The sequence below is a fragment of the Nematostella vectensis genome, chromosome 4, assembly GCF_932526225.1.
Source record: "Nematostella vectensis chromosome 4, jaNemVect1.1, whole genome shotgun sequence".
NCBI classification, from domain to species: Eukaryota; Metazoa; Cnidaria; class Anthozoa; order Actiniaria; family Edwardsiidae; genus Nematostella; species Nematostella vectensis.
In genome coordinates, this window is record NC_064037.1 from 9,896,120 (window position 1) to 9,921,618 (window position 25,499).

The 25,499-nt window shown below is 40.9% G+C and overlaps 1 protein-coding gene across 2 annotated transcripts; it reads right to left on the reverse strand.

Moving 5' to 3' along the window:
• Positions 1–281: 281 nt before the first annotated feature.
• LOC5513734 (brefeldin A-inhibited guanine nucleotide-exchange protein 1) lies at positions 282–24,647 on the reverse strand. 2 transcript variants are annotated; one of them, XM_048727102.1, is made up of 38 exons: positions 24,361–24,647; positions 23,706–23,748; positions 23,112–23,250; positions 22,858–23,004; positions 21,938–22,117; positions 21,469–21,787; positions 20,697–20,980; positions 19,647–20,236; positions 19,020–19,254; positions 18,273–18,506; positions 17,752–17,869; positions 16,779–17,001; positions 15,963–16,074; positions 15,038–15,072; positions 14,555–14,725; positions 13,738–13,822; positions 13,184–13,349; positions 12,776–12,927; positions 12,290–12,418; positions 11,901–12,059; positions 11,171–11,339; positions 9,839–9,914; positions 9,333–9,373; positions 8,727–8,896; positions 8,460–8,611; positions 7,769–7,929; positions 7,236–7,396; positions 6,727–6,857; positions 6,029–6,167; positions 5,554–5,689; positions 4,674–4,885; positions 4,250–4,310; positions 3,740–3,853; positions 3,089–3,228; positions 2,560–2,734; positions 2,264–2,402; positions 1,807–1,924; positions 282–1,402 (listed from the first exon to the last, which is right to left on the reverse strand). In XM_048727102.1, exons 1-38 carry the CDS (start codon positions 24,482–24,484, stop codon positions 1,253–1,255), a joined length of 6,090 nt encoding a protein of 2,029 aa, XP_048583059.1. In that variant the 5' UTR covers positions 24,485–24,647; the 3' UTR covers positions 282–1,252. The 2 variants fall into 2 exon arrangements, with proteins under 2 accessions (XP_048583059.1, XP_048583058.1); XM_048727101.1 differs by having other exon boundaries at positions 9,839–9,917.
• Positions 24,648–25,499: the final 852 nt, after the last annotated feature.

Sequence of the window (25,499 nt, forward strand, 5' to 3'; positions counted from 1 at the left end):
GTTTTATTGAGAGCAACAATAAGTAAAACAGTTTTCTTACATTGAGCATGTTGGCAATTAGACAATGCGCATGTATTCAAATATGGGCACCTAGATTAGAAAAAGTCAGCAATAGGATGGCTTACAAGCTGGTTCACTTGATTTCCCTTCATTTACTCTCGCCAACTGACTTTCACGTATGCGTATCTCTGATAGTTTACCCAGCGTGTGAAAACCTGCTGGTTTGGTCGGACTTTAATAGGAGAAAGAAGGTAGACAATTAAGTTAGACAAATAAGGAAATTAAATCAAATAAAGCAGTTTAATTTCCTATTTATAGGTTCAACGGTGACGGATCTATCGTGCTGTCGTACTACTGTAGCAGTACTTTAAGACTAATTCACAGAAGACTGAAATGATTACAAAGCTCTGTCCACATTCTCTTCTCTTTCAAATTTATTGTCCAAATGTTTAATTTGAATTCATTCATTGTACAATTAGAAGCTCAGCTATCTAGTTCAAAATCCCTTCCACAGCTATGTACAGTGAGTTGGTACACACGTCAAGTACATGTAGGAGTCTCACGTGTCAGCTTTGGCTATCAAAGTGACAAAAACTTATGAAAATGCTTGCCAAATGAAAGGTGATAGTGTCACAATATGTATTTGGGTATGGGGCCAACACTCGCTGGCATATCCTGGACTTGGGCATTGCGTGTATGGCTTTGCTATGCATACAGTATGTTGAAGCTGACAATGACTGGACTTAGGATGCGTATATGGTATGAGGCTGGCACTCGTTGAGATGTCCTGGACTACGGCATTCCTAAGGATTCGGTACATGGCAGTAGTGGGTACTCGCTGAAATGTCATTAACTACTGCATAACTATGCATTTGGTATATGGAATTGGTAGTTACTCGCCGAGATGTCCTCGAGTACGGCATTGCCATGCACATCCTTGTTGAGATGTCCTGAACTACGGCATTGCTATGCATTTGGCATATCAGAGTGGCAAACACTTGCTGGCAATTCCTGGACTTTGGCATTGCTTATCATTATTATTTGTTATTCGAGGTGGCTGGTGTTCTGGGCTTGCTGGTTTGCCAAGGACTTGGGGATGGGTATAATTCCATTTGATATGGCTGACGCCGCAGATAATAGGGCTGGGTCATATGGCAGGACATATTCACGCCCCAGACATGGATTTACTGGCACTACTAGGAATCTGGTTATGTCAGGATTTTCATCAATCAGGAAGAGGACTACGCGCAGGTCAACTTGAATGCGCAGGTATTTGGCAAATTCCGAATGTAGGGCCTATCCTCTGGAAGACTGCCCTGAGGACGGACCTTAGCTCCACCTTGCTGTCAAGAAGTAGCATGTCGCAAAGTAAAGGATAGTACGTGCTGGCATGGATTTTGAACTGTAGAAAAACAAAACAAAAAGGTGTTAACTTTATTACCGCATGAGAATAGCTACTCGGGAAGGCATCGAAGGTGTCACATTACTTGAAAGGCATTGAGCAAATGGCGCAAAGCCGTTGACCATTGTTGAAACAACAGTTTTGGAAATAGGTTTTCTGGAAATTGTCCATGGTGCAACCATCCACACAAACATCCAAAAACACCAAAAATACCAGAACCAAGAGATAAAATAATCGAAATACTCCCCCCTCTTCAAAGTAATACATTTTCACTAATAAACCCTCTCTACTTAAATACGCTGTGCGGCAAATGGGAATGGTGTATAAACACACTATTCTACAGCAAGCAAGCTAGTGCTACAAGAGTCTTCAAATATTCTAGATACAACATGGCGTTTTCATACCCTTTCATCATCTAGACGTAGAATCCGACTGAGGAAGAGTAGCAATAACGACGTCCACGCCTCACGGTGACTGGACGACTCCAAAGATAGATAGTACATGAGAGACTCTTTACATATCCTACCCATAACGAAACGATGGTAAGTACATCAGCGATCCCTTATTACAGACCCCCATAACAAGGAAAGGTCTTTTACGAGGTGCCTAGAAAAGGGTGGGTGAGTAGGTGGAACGGGTAGAATACACAGAGGATCGAAGCAGTGCGCTTTCCCGTGGGTACCGTTAAGAACTGATACATCCCCTTTGAAAGACATGTCTTAGAGACAATGTTATGTGGTTCTCAGACAAATATTGATAGAATACACAGAGGACTGAAGCAGATTGCTTCTTATTTACATGAGTCACGTTAGTTATTGGCATAGCCCATGTCTTTGACACAATGGTACACAGCCCACGTACCGAATGGTCATCTCTTCCACTGCTGGCCATGCGTCCTGGCGAGTGTTATCAAGGTACATGTGGAAAAGTATTCTAAGAAGGCAGGCAAGACTGGACGTCTCTTGCTTCAGAAGGTTGGGTTTGGATCGACCCTTGAAACCTGACATAAGGAATACGATCATATAAAATATAGCAATAAATATAAATTAAATAGATATATCCACGAGTAATGACTTCTAAAGGTTGTGTTTGGAGTGGCCCTTGAAGCCTGTCAAACGAGTAGAGCTTTCTACGACGACGGCGTAAACACGTCTTACCTGCTTTCATGAGGAAGGTACGCTGTTCGTTGTTGGAATTGAATAACTTGGCGAATGTGTGCGAGTCCTCAAGACACCCAATGAACAGAAAGAGCTGCTCCGAGCTGAGGAACTGGAACATGCCGTCACTCATCTGCAGCGAGCTATCTTGGCGGGAGCGAAAGAAGTGGTCATTCTATAAAGAAAAACAAGCATAGTCAGTCATATCAGGAACGGGATGGTGAGAAGGCCCGCAATCAAGGTAGATCATTATAGTAAGTAATCAACGTGTTACTCAGGCAGCAACTGAGGCCCAATTTATACGTCGGGCTATTTGTGTCGACTTTTAATGGACTTGACATTGATTATTGGGCTTGACTAAATTATTTGAGCTCAATAGGTCGTGAGCAGTCGAACACGTTATTTAGGAATTTCGATCTTTAATATCGCAATTGTTTTCCCGATCCAGCCGATGAAAACGGAAGCTCTCTTGCAACTGGTATTTTGATGGTAAAATGGTAAAATGCGCCCGACAGAGACCCAGCTGTACCCTAGCTGCATCCCAGTTCTCTGCGTCCTCTTTTTTACTGGTGGCTGGGAAGAAGACGACATTGTCGATGGTCTGGATGAGCTCCAGCTGCACAACACACTTGATTAGCAGCGCGGTGAACAGCTCCTCTGCCGACGAGCCTTGAACAGAGACATCAGTCACGCAACAAGACAATGCTTGCACAAAACATAGGCTATCAGTCACACAACCGGAAATGAAATATGTCACGGGGTACACTACGAACTGTACATTTGTATTTAAAGTATTGGTTATCCCAGGAAAGAAAAAAGGGTCTGAGTACAGAACACGGGATCAGACATACCACTTCGAGGGCCAGAAAAACGCGGGACTAGTTCCAGTACAGCGCGGTTAAACCTTTTTTGTTTGAAATTGCGGGTTTTTACCGGCGAACTGTCACATTTTGGCGAATGCTAAGTAAACAGGCGCAAAGCTAAGGCTATCATTTTCTTTATTATTTCCTTATTATCAAGCAATTCTGTCATTTTTTGAACAGCGGCTGAAGTCACCCTTTCTTACCTTTACTTGAACAATTAGACAATACGATTTTCTTTGTTTTCGCCTAAGCACGCGCACGCGCATACGTTATTTAGCACTGTCCATCCGGGGCTTACCATGTGATTGGTAACTTACGTTGTTGGTGTGCGTGATTAGTGTCTGTAGGTTCGAACTTGACCATAGGAAGGCTGCTAACACTAATGTCATCGCGCTCCGAGTCCTGATGCTCGTCTCCCTTGTAGTTGTCATCTGAAGCAGATACGCAAGAGTAAACAACAATGCTACCTACCCCCTCCAAAAACCTGTAACCTATTAGTGCTAGCCTTCCTTGTAGCTGTCATCTGAAGCATGATTTCGCAAGGGTGAACATCATCGCACCTTACACTCCTACACAAACCCTGTAACCTAATAGTTCTCGTCTTCAAGGGTGAACAACACAGCGCCTGTACTTATTGTTTTTTTCTGCATTCTAATGAGTATCTCTCAGATTAAAGAGGTCTCAGCTGATAGGTACAGGGGCCAAGACCATGGGAGGGTCCTAAGTGACTTTGCTTGCTAACAATACACACAAGGGAGCACTTGATTATGAACCTAGCTCTGTGCTCCAGCACAAGTAAAACTGGTGAAAGTTATATAAATATTTACCATCAGGGTGACGAGGAACGATGTCGTGCTCTGGTCGCAGCTCGTGGTCTGAGAACTTTGTCTGTAAGGAGAGGTAAAGTCAACACCACTTTTAAGAGAAACGCTTTTACTGAAGTCTGGGTTAAAACGAACACTTACTGAATTGGACTATGCGAGGGCGTAGGCGTGTGGTCGTGCGCATACATTGTATACATACATGTACGTTATACATACCTGGGTTGGACTATGTGAAGGCGTGTGGTCGTGCGCATTTACTGTGTACATACATGTTCGTTTTTACATACCTGGGTTGGACTATGTGAGGGTGTGTGGTCGTGCGCATTTACTGTGTACATACATGTTCGTTTTACATACCTGGGTTGGACTATGTGAAGGCGTGCGGTCGAGCGCATTTACTGTGTACATACATGTACGTTATTCATACCTGGGTTGGACTATGCGAGGGCGTGTGGTCGTGCGCGTTCATCGTGTACATGTCAGGTCTCCAGGTCAGGAGTTCTTGGGGCAGCGTGGATTTGAATATATCTTTGATACACGTACAAGTCTTCTCCCACATTTCCGGGGTAAAGCTCTTCCCATTCGATACAACAAGCAACTCGAGACAGTTTGTGCCTGACCGGGCTAGCTGCTCGTTATCTGTACAGAACGAGATAAAAATTGAACAAAGGACGTTTACATGTGTAGCTCTTTGTCGCGCAACACGAGCTACAACACTCCAAGGGCAGGAGGAACAAATTTTGTTAGGCTAAATTATGATAAAAAAGCCACAAAATCCCCTCTGAATTGGGTGCAATTTGAATTGTTTTGAGACATGCTTTCCTTGTTTACTTAGAAACCCAGTCAAGTAACGTTAAGTTAATCTGCTGACTGTTTCCCCGTGACACGCAAACAGACTCCCACGCGCTAGCCAAAACGTGTCCGTCTAATAGTCCCGTCGCAAAGCATGGCACATGCTCTCTGCCAGTGTAGAGAGGAGTTCCTTCTGCCATTTACCTCGCTGTGATTTACCTCGAACCCGTTTCGAACAACCTCCTTTGAACGATATAATATCCAAGTTTAAAATGTTCCTTCCACAATCTGCAGGGCGAATTGAGCGTTTTTTATACGTTAAAAAAAAAGCTATTAGCATGCTTCCTTTTATGCAATCAAACGGCAAGAACCTTCGCCGAGATCAACTCTCATGTAGCATTTAAACATCTCGATGAGAGTTTGTGAGAGAACAAGGTCAAACAGCCGTAGAAATTGAACACTTATCGACCCTCATCTGCATTTGACCGAGGCTGAAAGTGCATCATGTGACCCACCTTGTTGGACACACCACAGGAGATGTACAAACATGTCGTCTAGCAGCACGTCCGACAACACATCAAAGTACTGCGTGAACACGTCGATAACAGCGTAAAGGGCATGGTTACACGTGGTTGTCATCCATTCCGCCTTCTGCAAGAGCGGAAAAGGTCCATAATTAACAGGGAAGTCCCAACAGGGGTAAATGATGGTGTTGACCATAAAAAACAAAGAACGATGATAATGTTGATGATGTTGTAGAGACAACAATGGTAACAAAGTAGATGTTGTAATGGTGATAATGCTAATGACGATATAAAAAATGATAAAAACAAAGTTGTTCTTTTAGTCATAATAATCTATGCAAAGACCCCTTATTCTGCTGCTGTTGCTATGATGATTTTCGATAATGATGGTGATGACTTGTGTGATAATAATGCTGACATAATTGTAATAAATCATTATTACGTGAGTAAATCATAATATCATCACCTCAGCCCAGTCGACTTGCTGATCAGGAAGCTTCATGTTATCGAAGATTCTGAATACAACCCTGAACACGTCCCGCCACCAGTGCTTCGGGAACGTGTGTCCATAGTTCTTCATGATCTCAAACATCACCGTTAGACTCCTGCAAACAAATCACAAAACTTGCATTGAGATGGCCGCCAAAACCAATTAACATGAGCGATTGACAGAGAGGGGGAGCGGCGCCGAAATCATGAGACTTGTAGGAAACATTTGACCTTAAACATAACCGCTCGACTCCTGTAAAAAAGTACGAGATTTGCATTAACATGTGCGACGGACAGAGAGTGGGAATGGTGTGGTTCCGAAACCATGAGACATCACTGTTCGACTTTAGTACACAAACATGGGACTTCCGTGGGCAGAGCCAGCGGGCAGGGATCGAGCAACCTGTTGTGACGCGGAAATCATGGGACTTATTGGGACACATGTAGCCTACTAAGTCGTCTATACTGTGCATATTGATAACGTTTATACATTCTGAAACTAGGTGAATAGTCATCAAGTTTTTAGAAAGTTTTGCGTATTAGAATTTCTTTTCAATAATAGCAAAAATGTTACTAGTGAAGAATAAGACCTGATAAGCCAAACAAAAACCTTTTTGCGATAATGCGATTTTATTAGAATAGATAATAGTAATATATTTGACAAAGAATTTTTACCTTGTTCTCACATCCAGCTTACAGCGGTTAATTATACAAGACAACTCAAAGAGAACTGGGAACCAGCCTTTGACCCAGACCCTATCGGCCTCGGAAACGACTCCATCTTCGCTGCTATGATCCTTGAACATCTGGCATAAGCAAGAAACGGAGTCATTACGGTGGAGTAAAGGTAAAATGGAAAAAAAAGTAAAATGAAGAAGAGGTTTAAGCAAGAGCGCACTTTGCAAGTAAAATTCAAGGGAAAAGTGGAATAAAAAAATGTTTCAAGAGAAGAAGTCGTGTAGCGAGTATAATTTCTAGTTAGAATATTGTTGGATACTGTAACTGTGGACTGATCACAGTGTAGTGGACGCCAGACTGCAGCAAGACGGGCTCGCGGGGTATACCGGCGCACTTAAGCTATTTAAAGCTCAAGCGCCATACATCAATCATAGGAAGAAAGTGGGGTGTGAAAAAAAAATTCGACACGTATTCTATTCATATTCCAATTATATAAGGCAATTTACCTCCGGGTTCTCGTAGACGTATTTAGCACAGTTTCTGATAAGTCTAATGGCCTCCATACTTGTGTCCGGGAAGGACGCATTACAAGCGAATTCCGACAGGCATTTGACCGCGTCCTGGAACGAGTCGATTGTCGCAGAGAAATACTTCTCAAAGATGGTCGCTGGGAATGAGCAGAAATCAATATTATTTGAGTTATGGAATTTCAAGTTTCACTAGAATAAGTAAAATGTTTGTTGATAACTTCCCTAGATTTTCCGCATATAATTCATTCAGCCCATAGCAAGGGGAGCTCGGGGGGCTCTAAAGACCCTCCCCCCCACGCTCAACTCAAAGGTCCGCTTTATAAAGAAAAAATGAGTACCACTGCGAGCTAGGACGAGCAACCTAAGAGAAGATGATCCGCTAAATGGGCAAACGAACCCCCCGCTCAAAATCACTATTTACCATATTTTGTCTTCCAATTCTGATAAATAAAAAAAAAAACAATAAAAGGCTGTGGCTGACTAGAAATCTATAAAACAAACAAGCATACCTGTGGTCTGGAAGGCGAGCTCCACAATCCCCTCATCCACATCAGAAGCCGCCAAGTGGAACACGGAAAACACATTTTTCCAGCCGGACTTGATATTATGAGCCTGCGAGTGCACCATGTTGGCTACACAGCGGACGACCATATCGCGGATCGTAGCGGATCTGTGGAGCACATGACATGTCAATCATGGCCTTCGGAGGTCAGCGGGTATAAATAGAAAAGTACAGTGAAGCTAAAGAATAACTGGTGGTCTGTGTAGGCTTGATGGAATAGGTCAAGTCAAACAACACAACAGAGTAGCATTCGTCGGAGCACAAAAGAATGACAATCTGAAAATGATAAACTATTTTGCTCCGACGATCGAAAAGTCAGCTAAGTGTCAGTAAAAGATACCATTTCAAATTTGAGTTGATTTATTTACCGCAAAACACGTTACAAATACAAACAAAGTGGACCACTGATTTCTTGCTTATTGGACACACCATCAGGCTCTAAGTACACCTGATTGAGACAAAATTAATAAATACAACTCAATTTTGTTGAAAATCCTAACCCGCTTAGAAAGGGCACCTTGTTCTGAAATAGACATGAGCTGTAATAGAGTAGGGAGATGGAAAGTCGAGATGTCGGGGGAGAGACAGGGAGCGAAGGCATTACTAGGCAGACAGAGAATCATTTTTTACAAATATACCTATTTTTCTTCATGATATGTTCAAAAGGCCGCAAAAAGTCTTTCTGGAAACGGAAGTTTGGCAGCTCTCCCTTCTCTAGGAACTTCATGGATAGTTGGCGCAGCGAGTCGACACAGAAAAATGAAACATCTTCATTTGGATTACACCCACACTGGAAAACACGCATACATAGTTAGTTCTAAAACAAAGAAAATTGTCGACCTCTTTTAGAATACGCCCCATATTGTAGTATAGGATCTCTAAGGTAAGAGGCCCTAGAAGTGTACCTTGTTAAAGTGTTCTCCCAACACCGCCCATATGTGAGACCACTCTATTCGAATACGCCCCATATTGTAGTACGAGATCTCCACCAGTTTTGTCAAGCAGAACATACGCGGGTGGGCGTGGCTTGAGAGTTCTTCTGATGACACCATGCACAGCGCCTGGACAAAGTCAACTGATAAAAAACATCAAATATTCAGTCAGATTTCATAATATCAGTATACAAACTATTTACAATAAACAATATATATATCTTTTAACAAATCTTTTCTTGAAGGAGATTTCCAATGAGGGAATGTGCGTAGCACTTTTGTATGTCCACCAGCCGACAAGAACTGAAGTCTGATACCTGATTAACATTGTTTGGTTGAGAATGTCTAGTGAGATGAATGCGTCGTGCACTAGTTATTGTGCGCTAGTATACTATGGCAGCCCTCTTTACTATTGTCTGCATTCTCTGGGAGAATCCGCGACCGACAATAGCGGGAAAGAGAGGAGGAAACTATGGTGTGATACCATTTGATATTTCACCAGGTAATTCGCATTACAAAGGTCTTTTATCTCAAGACATGTATCAGATAAAGGAAAGCAAACAGGAAAATGTTAATAACCTATAGCCTCCCCATCGAGTTTGGTTGATCCCGTGAAGATCCTGTGAAAAAAACAAAACAAATATATTTAGCAATCACTTCATAGCTTCCATCAGTCAAGCCTGGCCAGCAAATGGAACCTAGTAGAAAGCGTTAAATGATTTGGTCAGAGGTCATGTGGATGAGGCCATGAGGCCGGCCATGAGCTCGAGGACTCTTTTTAGTAAATAGTAGCTTTTAACATTGTACATTAACAACATTAGCATTACTAGGTAAGCAATTTTGGTTTTTATCGCCAGTAATGTTGCCTGTTATTGAAAGCAATGTTGGCTTTTTTCACAAGAAACATTGGCTGTTTTCGTAAGAAACATTAGCCCTAGTCTTCAGCAATGCTGGTTGTTGCATCAGCAACGTTAGCTGTTGCCCTAAGCAATGTCGGTTGTTGTTGTCAGCAACGTTTGCTGTTGTTGGCAGCAATGTTTGCTCTGATTGCAAGAGATATAAGACATAAGATATCATTTTTTAACCTGTCTACAGCTACCACCACGCTCTGTGAGCTTGTCTCTCCAACGGTCTCCTGTACGCTGGCCAGTCTCTTGGGGTCTGCTATCAACAGACAGATTAATAATGAAATGATACTAAATGTTATAAAGTGAGTGTTCATTCCAAGCTAACATGAACAATGATAGGCGCGATCATGGTCACGAGGTTAAGTACAGATCACATGTTCCGCTAAATGTAGGATAAGCACACAAATTGTACTGTACTTTTACGTAACTCGTTTAGGGAGTGTTCATTAAATACAACGGGAGGGAAAGGGAAGATATTGAGGGGGGGGGGGGGGGGGGGCTCCGAAAAAACAAAACGTCCTCTAAGGGAAAAAGAAAGAACATTTTGGGGTTCTATAAGGGGGGGGGGGGGCACGGAAAAAAATTGTTTGCAATGAAAGGGGGGCTCTAAAATTTTAAGGTGTCTTGAATAAAAATCTCCCCCCCCCCCCCTCGGTGTAATTAATGAACACTCCCTTATTGCAGTGTGTAACGTTGTTAACAAAATTGAGACTATAACCAAAAAAAGCATAAACAGAGCATTTCAAGTCTATTCCAGTAGGTCTATAAGAATAATAATATTTTCTGATTTCACATGCTTTAGCGGAGACACTTTTGGCTCTCAAATTCCTCGATGGTGCGGGGGGGGGGGGGGGTGAAAACTGCGTTGGAACATTACCACTGCTTCGGACCAGAAACAAGAACAAGGAAGCACTATATTTTTATTTCCGAGAAATCTGAGAATCTCTTAGTAGTATGGTAGTATGGTGTGACCAAACCGACGAGCACCATTTCTATTTCCCAAGAATCTCTTAATATGGTGTGATCGTCCTGACGAGCACCATTTCTATTTCCCAAGAATCTCTTAATATGGTGTGGTCATCCCGACAAGCACCATTTCTATTTCCCAAGAATCTCTTAATATGGTGTGGTCGTCCCGAAAAGAACCATTTCTATTTCCCAAGAATCTCTTAATATGGTGTGGTCGTCCCAACAAGCACCATTTCTATTTCCCAAGAATCTCTTAATATGGTGTGGTCGTCCCGACAAGCACCATTTCTATTTCCCAAGAATCTCTTAATATGGTGTGGTCGTCCCGACAAGCACCATTTCTATTTCCCAAGAATCTCTTAATATGGTGTGGTCGTCCCGACAAGCACCATTTCTATTTCCCAAGAATCTCTTAATATGGTGTGGTCATCCCGAAAAGCACCATTTCTATTTCCCAAGAATCTCTTAATATGGTGTGGTCGTCCCGACAAGCACCATTTCTATTTCCCAAGAATCTCTTAGTAGTATTGTGTAACCTACCTGACACGTATTCCTGAGAGGGCGTGGATAGACTGTGTGCTACAGCAGCAGCAGATACGGGCTTGCTATTGTGCGTTGAGTGGGCGCTAGATGATGTGGACGCTCCCATGGTCTTGACTCCTGTACCTATCAGCTGAGCCAGCTCAAGCTGCGATATACACTTCAGAATCTGCAGAAACCAATAATTTACAGCTCATTCATTTGAAAGGGCACAAAAGAGAAAATAAAGTGGCCTATGTGTGCATTGACAATAAAGGCCTGGCTAAACATTCAAACATGTTTGTCAAACATTGCTTTTCACGCAAATGTTTGTACGTTTAGCCACCCACAAAACACGGCACTCAATTGGCTTCCACAACACGTACAGATGTTTGAACGAGATCAAAACATTGTCATCAAACATTTGCGTTGAACGAAAATGTTTTATCGTTTAGCCACTCATCACACAAAACGTTGCACGCGCTTGGTGATTTTATCCAATCACCGCTCGAAATTTCCATGGCGCCACTTTGGTCTTATTACGGACGATAACTCGGGATATATGTTTCTCCAGTCACGGTATTAGAGCATACAAGGGAAAATAGTTCAGAATGCAAAGAATACAAGCAATTCTCCCGGCTTTTGTTTTCCAAAGTGGTTCTTCGCAGTATGCATGTGCAAGGTTCCTCTGTCGTGTCTAATGTGGAGGTTATAAAGTACAAGAAATTATCTTATTTCTGTTAGAAATTACCTCATGCCAAGAGTGTCCTAGGTAGTTGCCATCTGTCTGCGCCACGGTAATCAAGGTTTTGATTGTGTCAATGTTTTTGGTTTTCATCTCGTGAAGGCTTGACGAGGCTGTCAGAAGGGTGAAGCGAGACAGCGCCTGTACGAAACTGTCACGCTCGAGCTAAAGAAAGAATGGAATGAAACAGAATCAACAACATACCCTGAATAAAATAGGACTGTAATAGCACCCTATACAAAGAGGATATAATTTTTAGGAGACACATTCAATAGACAATTTTTAGGGCTTGACTACTGTAAAAATGTTGGCCTTATAAAAATGTGGGCCATACACAGTGAAAAGGAGGATAACATTATGGTTGAAAACGATCCAATGTAAAGTTTTTTGCTTACCTGCATACCGAAGATACATGCTATACGAATGGCGCATCTGATACCATCAAGACAAAGCGAGGCAACTTGTGGATCGTCACAGTGTTGAAGGTTCACACTGAACGCTGCAAGGAATGGGGTCCACGCAACCTAAACACAACCAGCAGTACCTTGGTATTATTTCATTTCATGTATAATTAACTGTAAAGACAAACACACTCTCACTAAAAGATGCATTACAACAGAATCCTGGACTCATGGAAAAAAAAATAAAATAGCAAATCATCTACAATCAGCGACAAATCCTGAAAAGTAGTGTAATTTACGATAGAGGAACTTTTCATTACTGGCAATCCCTCTCTCCCCACACAAAGTTACTCTCTACGGCATTTGATGGTTATCCAACTGATTTGGCATTTCCAGAAGGGGACATATGCGCCAACATTCCAAATATAAAATGTACGATTACCCAACAAACTTGATATGTCACACTTGGCTTCGCCATACCTTGAACATAGGTCTGACATGCTCCACATGTGTGGCACTAGTGAATGTTGTCTGAACGTGGCTAACTCCCTCAATCAGTGACTTGGCCGTTTGAGCCATCTGTTCCATCTCCTGGTAATACAACATGCGGCGGCTCTTCTCGTTCTGCAAGTCTGGAACAGAAAAAGGGGCTCTTATGAGTTAAAGCCTAAAATAAGATGACTGCATCATTACGACTTGGGTACATAATCTCTAAGCCATTACATAAGCTTTCTAAATAAACATATTTATCAGCTGATTTAGAATTCTTATTTGAAATCATTGTAACCTGTATACAAAGCTTTGGTATTGGTTTGTTTGATATTTTATCTGTAAATAACGTGATAAAAACAAATATAAAGGAGACAAAATAGTCTTAAGCACTCTTACAAATTGTAGAGTATCTGTTGGCAGATTTCGGTGCCGTCCTCATCTTGATCTCGTTATGCTGAATCTCGTCATAGATACCCTCCAAGTATTCCTGAGGCAGATCTTTGCTGTCGTTGATTCCGCGGTTCATAGAGCAGTACTGCTCCTTAGTAATCTTCCGTTTGACCTGAAACAGTACGTACTCTATTTAACACCTATTCCGATCTCATTGTCTGGGAGTCAGTGAGTCGAAAAAATGTGCGTTTACTTTGAGAGCTGACCAAGTTTAAACCTTCCTAAGTTTAAGTAATTGGAAACAACTGTTGCTTAAGAAAGAAAGTGTGTTAATTCATATCCCTTATTCTTCAATGTTGGCATACGTTTCCATTTATACTACCAACCAAAAACCATTCTTCATTGACATTCAAACAATCCTGCTTGATACAAATTCGGTCAGCTTATGATGTAAAACAACTCATGTATTAACCCCTTTCTGAGTGCTGGCTCCTGGACTAACATTACTAATGCGTCAGGTTCCTCGATATATTTCACTCAGCCATTAAACTGGCACCTACCTGAGGGTTGTGCAGATCTGTGGTCAACATAATAATGGAGTAGGCAAGAACATATGCGGCATCTGCACTTGCAAATACGGAGTTGCTGTAGCAAAAAATGGTATCAAATCATTAGCTTTTATCAGATAATGGTGTACCCCGAAAACCAGAGGCTCAAAGAGAAGTGAGAAGAGAAAAAGGCTAAGAGAAGGGAGCAGAGAAAGGAGGAGTGGACGAGGAGCTGATGCCACTTTCTGCTTTTTAAGCTAAGAGGGGGGGAGCAGTCTTCCAGCCTCTGTACCACAGGGTAACCATAGGGTACAAGTGGCGTGGATGGCACAACAAGTGTCTTCTTATTATTGTTTGTTAGTACAGGGCGTATCCAGAAAAAAACGCCGGGTGGGGTCCAGAGCAGTAACTACTGACTTCCCAGAAAGGGTGATGGGTCACTAGATCTATCTAGAAACATTTTCTATCCAAATGTACACCAAAAATGAATCATCTCTTCAACTACTAATGAAGCTGTTTCCAAAATAACGTAGGAAATTGGAATGAGTAAAATGTCAGCCATATTGTGTCTGTGTAGCTTAAACCATGGTTATAAAGATATTTCTATCTATCTGTTAATCAGGGCTATTGATAGTGTTCAGACGTTTTATTGGTGTAATACTAATAAAAGTGGTATAACATGTTGTAGAAGGGAAGTTACAGCCGAGGATTCATTGCGTTGTCTGAGTGTGTTTTCCCCAATACTATCTATTCCAACAAGACCTGTGCTGAGTGACGAGGCTAGCAAATTAACAGGGCTAACAAGGACATAGAGGTGTGCATATCTTACTTTGGATTCGTGTCAAAGTATCTGCTTGCAAACTTCTCCATCAGCCTGTCAATTTTCTGGGCTTCTCCAGGCAGCCGGAAGTTGGTAAGGAAGAGTCGCAGAGAACTTACGAACTCCATGTCCGTAAAGTCTAGCTTATCTACATATTCATACATCACTTGCTTGCTGAAACTACACACAGGTACAAAAATATAAAGTTTGACACATTACTTCATGGCAGACTTGTTGGACAGTTGGACTTCTAATAATATTTGACTCAGCTATAATCGACCAATATGTCAGTGAACAAAGTTCTTTTACTCAGGCTGACCTCATAGTATCCCCCACATTAACCCCAACAACTACTGTTTTGGTGACAGATATTACAAAGCTTTAAGGAATATCTACTAAAAAAAAAAACAACAAAACATGGTGTATAATAAACTTGGCGATTGCTACAAAGTGGGGTAAAGACCAGTCTAGTCCTTCTTATCTGATACTCACTCATCATTATCTCCGATTAGTTCTCCGATTTGCATCTGTAAAAAAATAGCATTTAGCATCATAAATCAAAATGACAACAATCTAAATTTTCAGGTCTAGGTCTTTTTCAGGAACACTGTCCAGAGTCCTCACCCCACCCCCAGCCCTCTTATCAAAAACGTAGTGCGCCGCAATGTTTACAGTGTATCTTACAAAGTAAACCATAGACACTCATCCCATGTACCCTCAGGTTTATTGTGCACGTTATGCATGAATTCACAACCATACACCTCAAGGCTTAATGTGTTCCTTATCAAGTCGATTACCCCATGTACTCTCAAGTTTATTGTTTACCTTATCCATGAATTCACACCCATACAACTCAAGGCTTAATGCGTACCTTATCAAGTAGTTTCCCCATGTACTCTCAGGTTTATTGTTTACCTTATCCATGAATTCGCACCCATACACCTCAAGGCTTTATGTGTACCTTACCAAGGCGTTTCCTCATGTACTCTCAGGTTTATTGTTTACCTTATGCATGAATTCACAACCATACACCTTAAGGCTTAACTGTGTACCTTATCAAGTAGTTTCCCCATGTACTCTCAGGTTTATTGTTTACCTTATCCATGAATTCGCACCCATACATCTCAAGGCTTTATGTGTACCTTACCAAGGCGTTTCCCCATGTACTCTCAGGTTTATTGTTTACCTTATCCATGAATTCACACCCATACACCTTATAAGGCTTAACTGTGTACCTTATCAAGGCATTTTCCCCATGTACTCTGAGGTTTATTGTTTACCTTATCCATGAATTCACACCCATACACCTCAAGGCTTAATGTGTACCTTACCAAGGCGTTTCCTCATGTACTCTCAGGTTTATTGTTTACCTTATGCATGAATTCACAACCATACACCTTAAGGCTTAACTGTGTACCTTATCAAGGCGTTCATCCCCATGCAGGAACTCAGCAACTTCACCTGCAGACATCCCAAGTAGACCATTCTCTTGTAAGAACTTCATACCTTTCTTGGGATTTTTATTGAATCTACAACAATGCAGAAAAGCCAGTGATCAGAGGCACTGCAGCCGCTTTGATTTAAGGTCAACATTTAGTGTAGGTCACAGATGCTTGCCATCCCCCATACCCTTTTCAAAAGATACATGACAGTTTTGATGATAGCTTATGACACAAATGTTTATCTACTATAACTGATCACATGGAAGATGTTCAAACGTGTAATGGTTGTGTAATGGTTGGCTTACAAACACTTGGGTTTCATCACATTATTTCTCATTTTGGAAGTTACAACTGTCATCAAATCTATGCAGCCCTCATGATAGTGTGTAAGGGGCTAAGTGGCTGCTAAGGGGTCAGTTGAGCAACATTTTATCAGTTGAGAAGCATTTTATTAATTGTAACTAGTGTGCAGGAATTTATTTTTGTTTTGTAGTGGGGCTCTATTACAATGCAGGATTTTTTTTTACACCAATGCATATTTTTCCTATAAGAAGACTACAAATTGAGATACCAGTAATGGAACATGCTGACCATTTAAAGGGTTCACACGCTTTATAGCACGCCTAAAGGTAAGGACCCCACAACTCAATATCAGTAAGGAACAGCTCCATGTTAATATGTCAATAGCAGCTCCTCACACATGGTATAATAGAGGGACTCTTTTAACTCAGAAAAACTCCCAAAGGAGATTAAATATAGTTTGCAAAGAGTTCGAATTGCCCTGGGCTTACTTAGCAATTCCCTGCTCCATCAGTCCCTTCATCTGTTTAAGGGACTCAAACTGTTCAGGGTTATCTGGGGTGATGCCTGAAGCAGCAGAATTGGAGTTAAGCGATCCCTGACTGCCGCCAAAGGACTTCAGCTCACTGCCCAGGCCGCTACTGCCACTGGTGGAGTCTTTGTCTTCTGTGTCGGGCTCATTCATACTACCCTTCCTCTTCACACTTGGGGTATCTGGAATACAACATATTTCAGATGTCATAACTCCAACCATACTATACACTCATACTATACTTTTTTTTAGTGGTCACGGTAACGAATCCCACATTCTGATTGGCTAATAGAGCGATCCGGAGATTCCTATATCTGCCGTAGGTCAGAGAATCGATATTTTGCGCATGCTGCTCGCTCAAAGTATGTTTTCGCTGGCGCTAAAAAAATAAATAAGTTATTTACCGAGTCAAGGTCGGTCCGTATTTCACGATACGGACCTCCTACCCGACAAATAACCCCCATTTTCCCTGATAGTTGGGGTTTCTAGAAAGTTACACAATTTGGAAAGCTTTAGCCACCGAATTAAAAAAAACTTTGGTTGTTTAAAAAGTTATACATTTCAGATGCCATAGCTACTGTACATTCGCACTACCTTTTTGACACTTTGATTGCTAATTAATTTGATATTTTGATTGCAGACAAAATGAGAATAGTTTTTGTGAGGGTTATACACATTAATACTATATAAACTATAATGTAGTAGAAATTAATACTATACAAACTATAATGTTGCGCTTTCAGGGCATAACAGCTTATCTGAATCTTTGTTGATGTACATATAGAGTTGGTATTGAGTGTAGGTCTACAAATACATCTGTTGCTTAAATGATGTTAGGCTTTCAAAACCATTTGATGTGAAAACAAAGTATATACTAGTAATTATGGACCCTATTTTAATAGAAAAGAGGGAGAGGGGGTAATAAACTATACCTCCAACAGCAACTTGTGAGTTGGGATTGATGTAGAGCTCTCTACTCCACTCGACCAAGCACTTGAGGATAGAAACCAGACACTCAAGGCCCTTGATGCGCATGCTTTTCTCTTGAACCTGCAGATTACACAAAAGTCATGTTTTGAGTTCCTGCCTGTGCTTGCTGTAAATAGACACCAAGGATATATAAAAACAAGCCTGGGTTACGAGCTTGGGTTTCAGGCAAACGTTTAACAATACCAGCAAGCTTATGTAGAATCTACAAGTTAAAGCATTGTTACATTTTAAGGCTCGTGAACTAAGGCTCTCAAAGCTCAAGGCTCTCTTGTTTGCATCATGTTTATGCATCCATAGTCTGGCTTTCCAGCGTACATAGCAGAATTTGAAACTATATATATTTGGAAAATTAGCCAGCTGTTAGTAAAAACATTAGCTTGATGGAATTGAATGTAGAAAATCCATCTAGGGTGGCTAAATAGTTTATACAAATGCTGGTAATCTACAAATAAATAAAACTCACTGGTGTTGCGCCTAGCTCAATAGCCTGTCTTCCCTGTGCAATCTTGGATAAGTCACTTGTAAGTCGCTCAAATATATTGGAGAGTGACAGGTCACAGTCATAGTTCAGGTAGATGTCGACGACGCACTGTGCATCTGAGCAGATTCTCGTCAGAGCCTGCATGACCATCCACTTATGCTGGAATGAGCTGCTGGATGTCTCAAGGATGTTCAGGAAAATCTCCTTGAAGAATACCTGAAAAGGAATTCAACAATGTTCTATGTTATTGAAGGGCACTTGCATAGTTGAAGAGTGATTTGACCATTGAATTGGAAATCTGGAAAACAGTAAAAACCATGCAGAATAACCAAAAAAATAACCATTCAGGTTTATTTTATTAAATTTGTTCTTTCAGATAAATACAATATGGTGGTTTGAACACCTCACATTGGCTTTACTCAAATTTCAAAATGCATAGTGTAAACCAACTAAATTTTTCACATTTCTACCACACATGGATAAGAGAACAGGAAGATTTTTTAAGTTTGTGTAAGTGTGTGTCTTTTTACTGGATCTTGTTAGACTTTAGGTACTGTACACTGTGCATTAATCAGAGGCTAATACAGGGTAGTGCATAATGGGTATCACAGGCAAACACAGAGCTAACGTACCATAGCTATCACAAACATATTTGTTTTGTTTTTGTGATAGGTAAAGTAAGACAGATTCATCACAATAATCTTTAAAAATGCATTAAATCATACATACCTCAATCTGCATTTTCAGATGGGTCTTGAAGGAAGATAATAGAGTTAGGAATATGGCAAGTGACAGCTCAAACACGGAAGGTACAGAAGAGACTCCATTTTTTGACAGGGCCACACACAGGTACTGCTTAATGGCAGTGATAAACATCTCATGATTACAGAACACGGGACCTGCATTCTGTAGACAAGACAGCAGAAGCTCCAGGGATAAGATCTTGGATCGTAGCTCATGAGACCTGTAACACAATGACAAGGGCTTAGGGATCTGTGTAATTCCAATAAGGGTTAGCTTAGGATTGCAAATGCAGTTTTTTGTGAAAGGAGGGAAACCATACCAACCAGAGTACCGAGAGAAACACCCTCATTTAATAGGTACGATCAAAACCAACACACATGGAAACCAGGAATTAAACTTGGAAACCCTCTCCAATAAATAAGAATGATAAGGGGGGAGAGAATGAGATTGAGACATCTTAGGGGCAATATCAAGTTCTTAGAAAAGAAAAACAGCAGAAAATTCAATTTAGGCAAACTTCTGTTCTGCTTTGTTATGTTTCACAGAAAGAAGGGGACATATTATGAAAAAAATGCCTGTCGCATCATTAATTTTCAAGAGAAACACACTTACTTGGGATCCAGAGGACCATCAGCTAGGGGCTTCATGGATAACTTGCACAGAGACCTGAACACAAGGAATGCATCCTTCTGTGTTACATGTGAGAACTTGACAGGTCCCCCCGGGTGCCCATCAGTGCCTCGCCCATCCCCCTTGCCCTCCTCATGATCGTGGTCATGGTCACTAATGTGTGATGAAACAGACTGGTTATCATCGTGCGTAGTAGAGTTATGCTCTAGGTGTTGTGACGAGGAGCTGTTCTCTACTGAAGCAGCTGAGTGAGGGGAGTGATCCTCAGGGTGTTCAGCTGATTGAGAGGAGGGATCTTCTGGGTGTTCAGCCGAGTTAGAGGTGGCATCCTTGGCTTGTTCAGTGTCCTGTTCAGGATGTTCAGACATGTGAGAGGTGCTCTCCCCTGGGGGTTCAGATAAGGAAGAGGTAATGTTTTCAGCGTGACCGCTGTTTTGAGCTTGGGCATATTGGACTTCTTCTGTCTCTTTGACATCTCCAGCTGAAGACTGTGTTGATTCTGCTGTGCAAGAGTTTGGGTCGTCTTCATGTACTGAAGAATCATTCTCTGTCTTTTCCTTGGTAGTAGAATTCTAAAAGACAGAAACATTTCAAGGTTATTTATTTTTGTCAGTGCATAATAAGTTAATTAAGAAATTATTCACAAATTCATCAGTTTCATGATTGTTTGTCAATTTTACGCAATCAATCAAACAAAATTGACCATTTTGTAACAAACTATACCAAACCGCAACTGATACACTGCCAATGAAAAACTCAAGGTCCCAGCTTTGCTGGAAAAAAGAGAACAGAGCCACGCAACAAGCCAACATAAGGAGTTTTAACTCATTAAAATAGGTAAAATATATGTTCATGAAGGAATAAAAAAAAGAGAAAAGATAATGCCACTTTTTTGTGTTTTGAAGGCCATTCTTCAACATAATTTCATGACATGGCCTTTTTTTTTACTTTTTTTGGGGGGGAGGGGAGACTAAGTAAATCAAGGTGTGTACCAGCAAATCTGGTATTTCTATCATACATTTATAAAAGTACCTGCTCAACTTGCTCTTTTTCTCCAGTTGCACTCTCTTCTTCTGTACCTTCTTTGCTATCATTTCCCTGTCCAGCATCTTGTTCAGTCACAACCGGACCTTTTATGGATGGAGCGTCATCCTCGACAATGGCATCTTTCTTAACTGCTACAGCACTATGCACATCATCTGGTTCACTGGAGGCATTACCACTTGTCGTCTCTGAGGGTGCTGACTTTGCACTGTCTACGTTTGCGGGAGCATCTTCGCCATTCTGATCTTTACTATCTTCTATTTGCTCATCAGCTATAAGCAGAGAACAAGAAGGGGTATACAATAAAGGCTGATTAAGACACAGGATTTTTGCAGACACTTTATAACTTGGCATGGCTTGGTTTTCTACCATATCTCCTTCAACCTGCTTATCCGCTTAATATGGAAAACAAAAAGGAACATACTGCAATTGCTTGAACAAGCTGGGAGCTAATGTTAATTTTTCTTGTCACAGGCAAGACGCTTATTTTGGGAGATGCGCTTATACAGAGAAGACGCCTACAACTTGTACCATCAACTAGAGGGATACATGAATGACAGTGTGCAGACCCACACCCAGGAATGGCTGGAGGGGGAGGGGGAGGTTCGCAGTCATAGGTATCATATGGAAAAAGCATGGTATTTGAAGATTCCTCAATAAATAAAAAATGATCCACTCTTTGGCCACCAAGGGGAAGGGGGTGGATGCACCTTGCGCATTCCCCTTAGTAAGTGCCTGGTGTGGTACATTAAATACATACCTTGTAAATCCACACCCTCATCCTCATCCTGATCCCTGGCCTCTTGGGGAACATCTTCCTTATTTGTCTCATCAACTTGTAATGGCTGCTCTGTCTGGATGGGTTGGCCACCACTTGTTTCCGATAACTGATCTGATAATTCACCTGTGGACTGCATTCCTTTTTCAGGTTCAGAATTGATAGCGTCTTGTGTGCTGTGATTTGAAATTGTTTCTGAATTATCTTCTGGCTTCTCCTGGTCATCACCCCTAGAGATAGAGTCTGTGTCATTGCTTGCAGAGTCTGCTTGTTTTGTGGCTTCCTCTTCTTCTTCTAGTGCCTATAATACAACAATTACAGTACCTTTATCAGGTGTGTAGCCAAGATTTGCATGTTCTACTTATTTTATATGTAAAGATCAACAAAAACATAGATAAGGTTCATCCATAAAGCTTATATAAATGACTCCGAAGTCTTAATGTACACTCACAGCTTGCGCCTCCATTCTCTGGAATATGACGCTAATCATCTGACTCAGAGTTGCCTTGGCTGTTGTTTGATTGATCAGGTTACGGCTTGCAAGATAAATATTGTAGCAAGTGCGCACTGCTTGAAGAAGTGTTCCCTCATGAACCTCACATGTGTTGGAGGTAACTGCCGTCAACAGGGCCTGTGGTGTATATAAGCCTTTTGTTTATTACAAGCATTTTGGTAAACTATAGGGGTAAAAAAATTCCAAAGGGGAGAGGAATTTAGTAAGGGCATATTAACTTGTTTAGAGGCTGCAGAACTTATTCTATTTATGTCTACCAAGCCATAGTAAACTCCAGCGAGGTGGCCGAGTCCTATGTAGCTATCCGATACGGAGTTCAAGGCGAGATTTGCAATCCATATAATTCAAGAACGAAAAATATAGCAATCAGACTAATCTAAGTAAGTTTGTATTGATGCTTGAAAATAACAACATGAAGTTCAATATAAAGTGTTGACGGTCATGGTCAGAGCATTCTGGTACTCAAACTCAACCAGAAAATTGATCTATAGACTGTATAATATAAGGACGGTACAAGCTCATACAGAGCCTAGAATTCTTGCACTGTAAAAGAATCAGGGGGCACAAGGTAAGAAAGAAATAAGAAAACAAAGGCAATTCTATAGATAATACAACATTAGGCCAAAATCAAGGGAGGGGAGGGGTTCTGGCTGTCCTGATGTGTTGTATTGTAAGAAAAAAAGAGCTTTATGCGTGTAGAAGCTCTCAGAAGATTTCACCTAAATGGATTGAGGCACCACAGACAAAACAATGGGAAACAATAGTAGAATGGGAATACAATGGAACAATGAGGTAATCCCAGCCAGTTACGTTAGACCTACTGTACGAGCGGGCTGCTACATCTCTGAAGAGCTCACCTTTATTATTTGAAGTTGGATCCCCTCATCAGTCTGAACTCCAATAAAGCAACTGCATATTGTTTCTATGATTCTATCAATCAATCTCTTTCCTGGTTCTGTGGCGTCTGGAATATCCCCAGCTAAATGTCCATAAGCAATAAGTTTCTAAGGACGCAAAAGAGAGAAATTCATTTTGAAGCAATCTCATGAAATGATGTCATGATGCATGTTGAACATTCATCATGACCTATGCAACTTGGAGGGTACAATACCTGTAAGCAATCCAGAGAGGTTGTGACAATCCGAGGACATTTCGATTGGCAAGCCAGTTCAAATGGGAGCAAGTACTTCTCAGCTTCGACAAATGGTAGTAACCCTTTGGGTGGGGGAAGTGCAGATGAAGAATTATCACTGAGAAAACAAAGAAGATCATTTACTGGCTAGAGCATTTAGAGAAGATATCTCCAAAAGAAACCAGTTGTATTCATTAAAATTGTACTCTGCCAATGTGGGAAAACAATTCACTGTTTTTATTCAAAGTTTTCATATACCTAAAAGCCATGTTTAATAAGTCATTAGAGAAACGATGATCATATGATTTACACATATTTTTCCTGCATTTGGTAGAAATGTATTGAGAACCAAGGTTACTATCAGTAACTAATCTTATTGCCAATCAGTTACCAATCTTATTGCTAATCTTATCTCAGTGCTGTTTGCACTGACAATGCCGTTTGAAATCAGTGTTGGGGGGGGGGGGGGGGGGGGAGCTGCCTTGTTCCTAACCCCTACAGGAACATCATCAACCAGCTTTGGAAGTGGATAAGAGTGGAAAATTGGAAAAATGGGATTTGTGTATTACTTACATGTAATCTGGTGCAACTGTTCCTTGGGTGCTGCTGATTTCCTCTACAAGGAAAAGGATGGATATCACAATCTTCCTCTAGCTATTCTCATAAAATCAGAAATCTTTGAATCTACATAACAAATGTGTTAAAAAGAAGTTGTCAAAGTTACTATTTTTGCAGTAATATAATCAATATTATCTCATTTTTGGCAGATATCTATAGAAACGACTCCCGATTGCGATGGTCAGCAAATGAGATCAGTTACAAAATAAATACAAAATTTAAAACTAAAGACAAAGAGATCAAAATATCGCTATTCTATTTGATTCACGGTCCAGCTGGCGTAAAGGGATGGACAATTTATCAATTTCTGTAAAATAACGTCTTCAATGTGATGAAAGTTCTACAAAATTGAACAAAACCATTAAGTGCCATGATGGACTTGTATACTAAGCATTTTAAAAGAACGGATAAGTTTTGCAGAAAACTTTGTCGAGTTTATTATTTATTCCGGTTGTTTTAGAGTTTATAATAATATCCTGACGCGTCTACATTCCTTGAGAGTTTTGCTGGCTTGGTTTGTAACGGTATTACAATGCATCAGAAGTATACACCCCAAAAAATACTTTATAGGACAGTGCAAAATGTAACTGCCGCTCATTCATTCACTTACTCAATGCAACTTCGCAGGCTTTTCTCAACTGAGAATTGTACGATTTCTTGGCCTCCTTGTCATGAAGAATTTTCTCCAGTGCTCGCGTAAGAAACATATTCTTGGTCCGTGTGCTCTCGTACATTTTTTAAAGCAGTTGAATATCGAGACTAGTGTATTTGTTGATTCCTGGAGTTTAATGCGCAGTCCAAGCCATCTTGTCTGCTAAGTTCCGTGCCGCTTCGCGATCCGCTTGGCCGCCATCTTGGTCGTGGAACACTCTAGTCACATGACAAGTGACGTAGCACAAGCCCAGCTTTCTCGGCCAAGCATCATTTCTGTGTATGTGGCTACTTTGGCAGAGGTAGAATAAAGTGCAAAGCGGAACTAGAAAAAAAAAATTAAAAAAGAGCTAAATTTTGCTGACGTCGCTAGTTGTATGAGAAAAATAATACGCATCAAACAGTTGGGTAGGCCATTACGGCAGAAGCCATTTTTGCAAAACTTGGCATGAATTACGCATGATGGTAGCAAAAACTCGCCGAAGCAATTAATTCTAAGCAACGGATAGGAATACCAAGAGGTCATAAATATATGTCCTCTCTTGCGAATTATCAATTCGAAAAGTTTGTGTTGTGGAGAGGATAATATGGCAATGGAGGACATGGGGAATGTGATACAAATGATGACATCATCATCATCATCCTACGGCCTCGGCCGAGATGTCGCACAACAGTTCAGGCCACACTTGGCAAATAATAATAATAAAAATAATAACTTTATTCCAATAAATATTAATACAGGTAAATTAGGATAATACACAAAGTAGGTTGGCTTATATGCCTAACCTCTATTCATAATATCTAATTACATCATCACAAAATTTCAGGACTAGGCTCGTAATGGAGTCATCTGTTAAGCTCATAATATACAAAAAAGGTCTTTTGGCCTTAACAGTTTAAAAGAGTTATTGATTGCAAATAGAAAATTAACAAATACTCGACGAATATCATTGACATAGTCGCATTCCATTACGGTATGGTACTCATCCCTAGCCTTATTTTTTCACATTTTTCACAAATCCTTAGTTCTTGAGGTAAATTTTATAGCGACCTGTCTCAATTGCTAGTTTGTGTGCCAAGACACGCAATCTAGTCAAA

Coding starts and splice junctions, on each gene's coding strand:
- LOC5513734 (XM_048727101.1), bottom strand. CDS start 24,484: ATGTACGAGAGCACACGGACCAAGAATATGTTTCTTACGCGAGCACTG. Junction 20,981..21,468: donor TGAGGGTGTGGATTTACAAG/GTATGTATTTAA, acceptor CTCTGCTTATAG/CTGATGAGCAAATAGAAGAT. Junction 13,350..13,737: donor CAGATCTGCACAACCCTCAG/GTAGGTGCCAGT, acceptor GTACTGTTTCAG/GTCAAACGGAAGATTACTAA.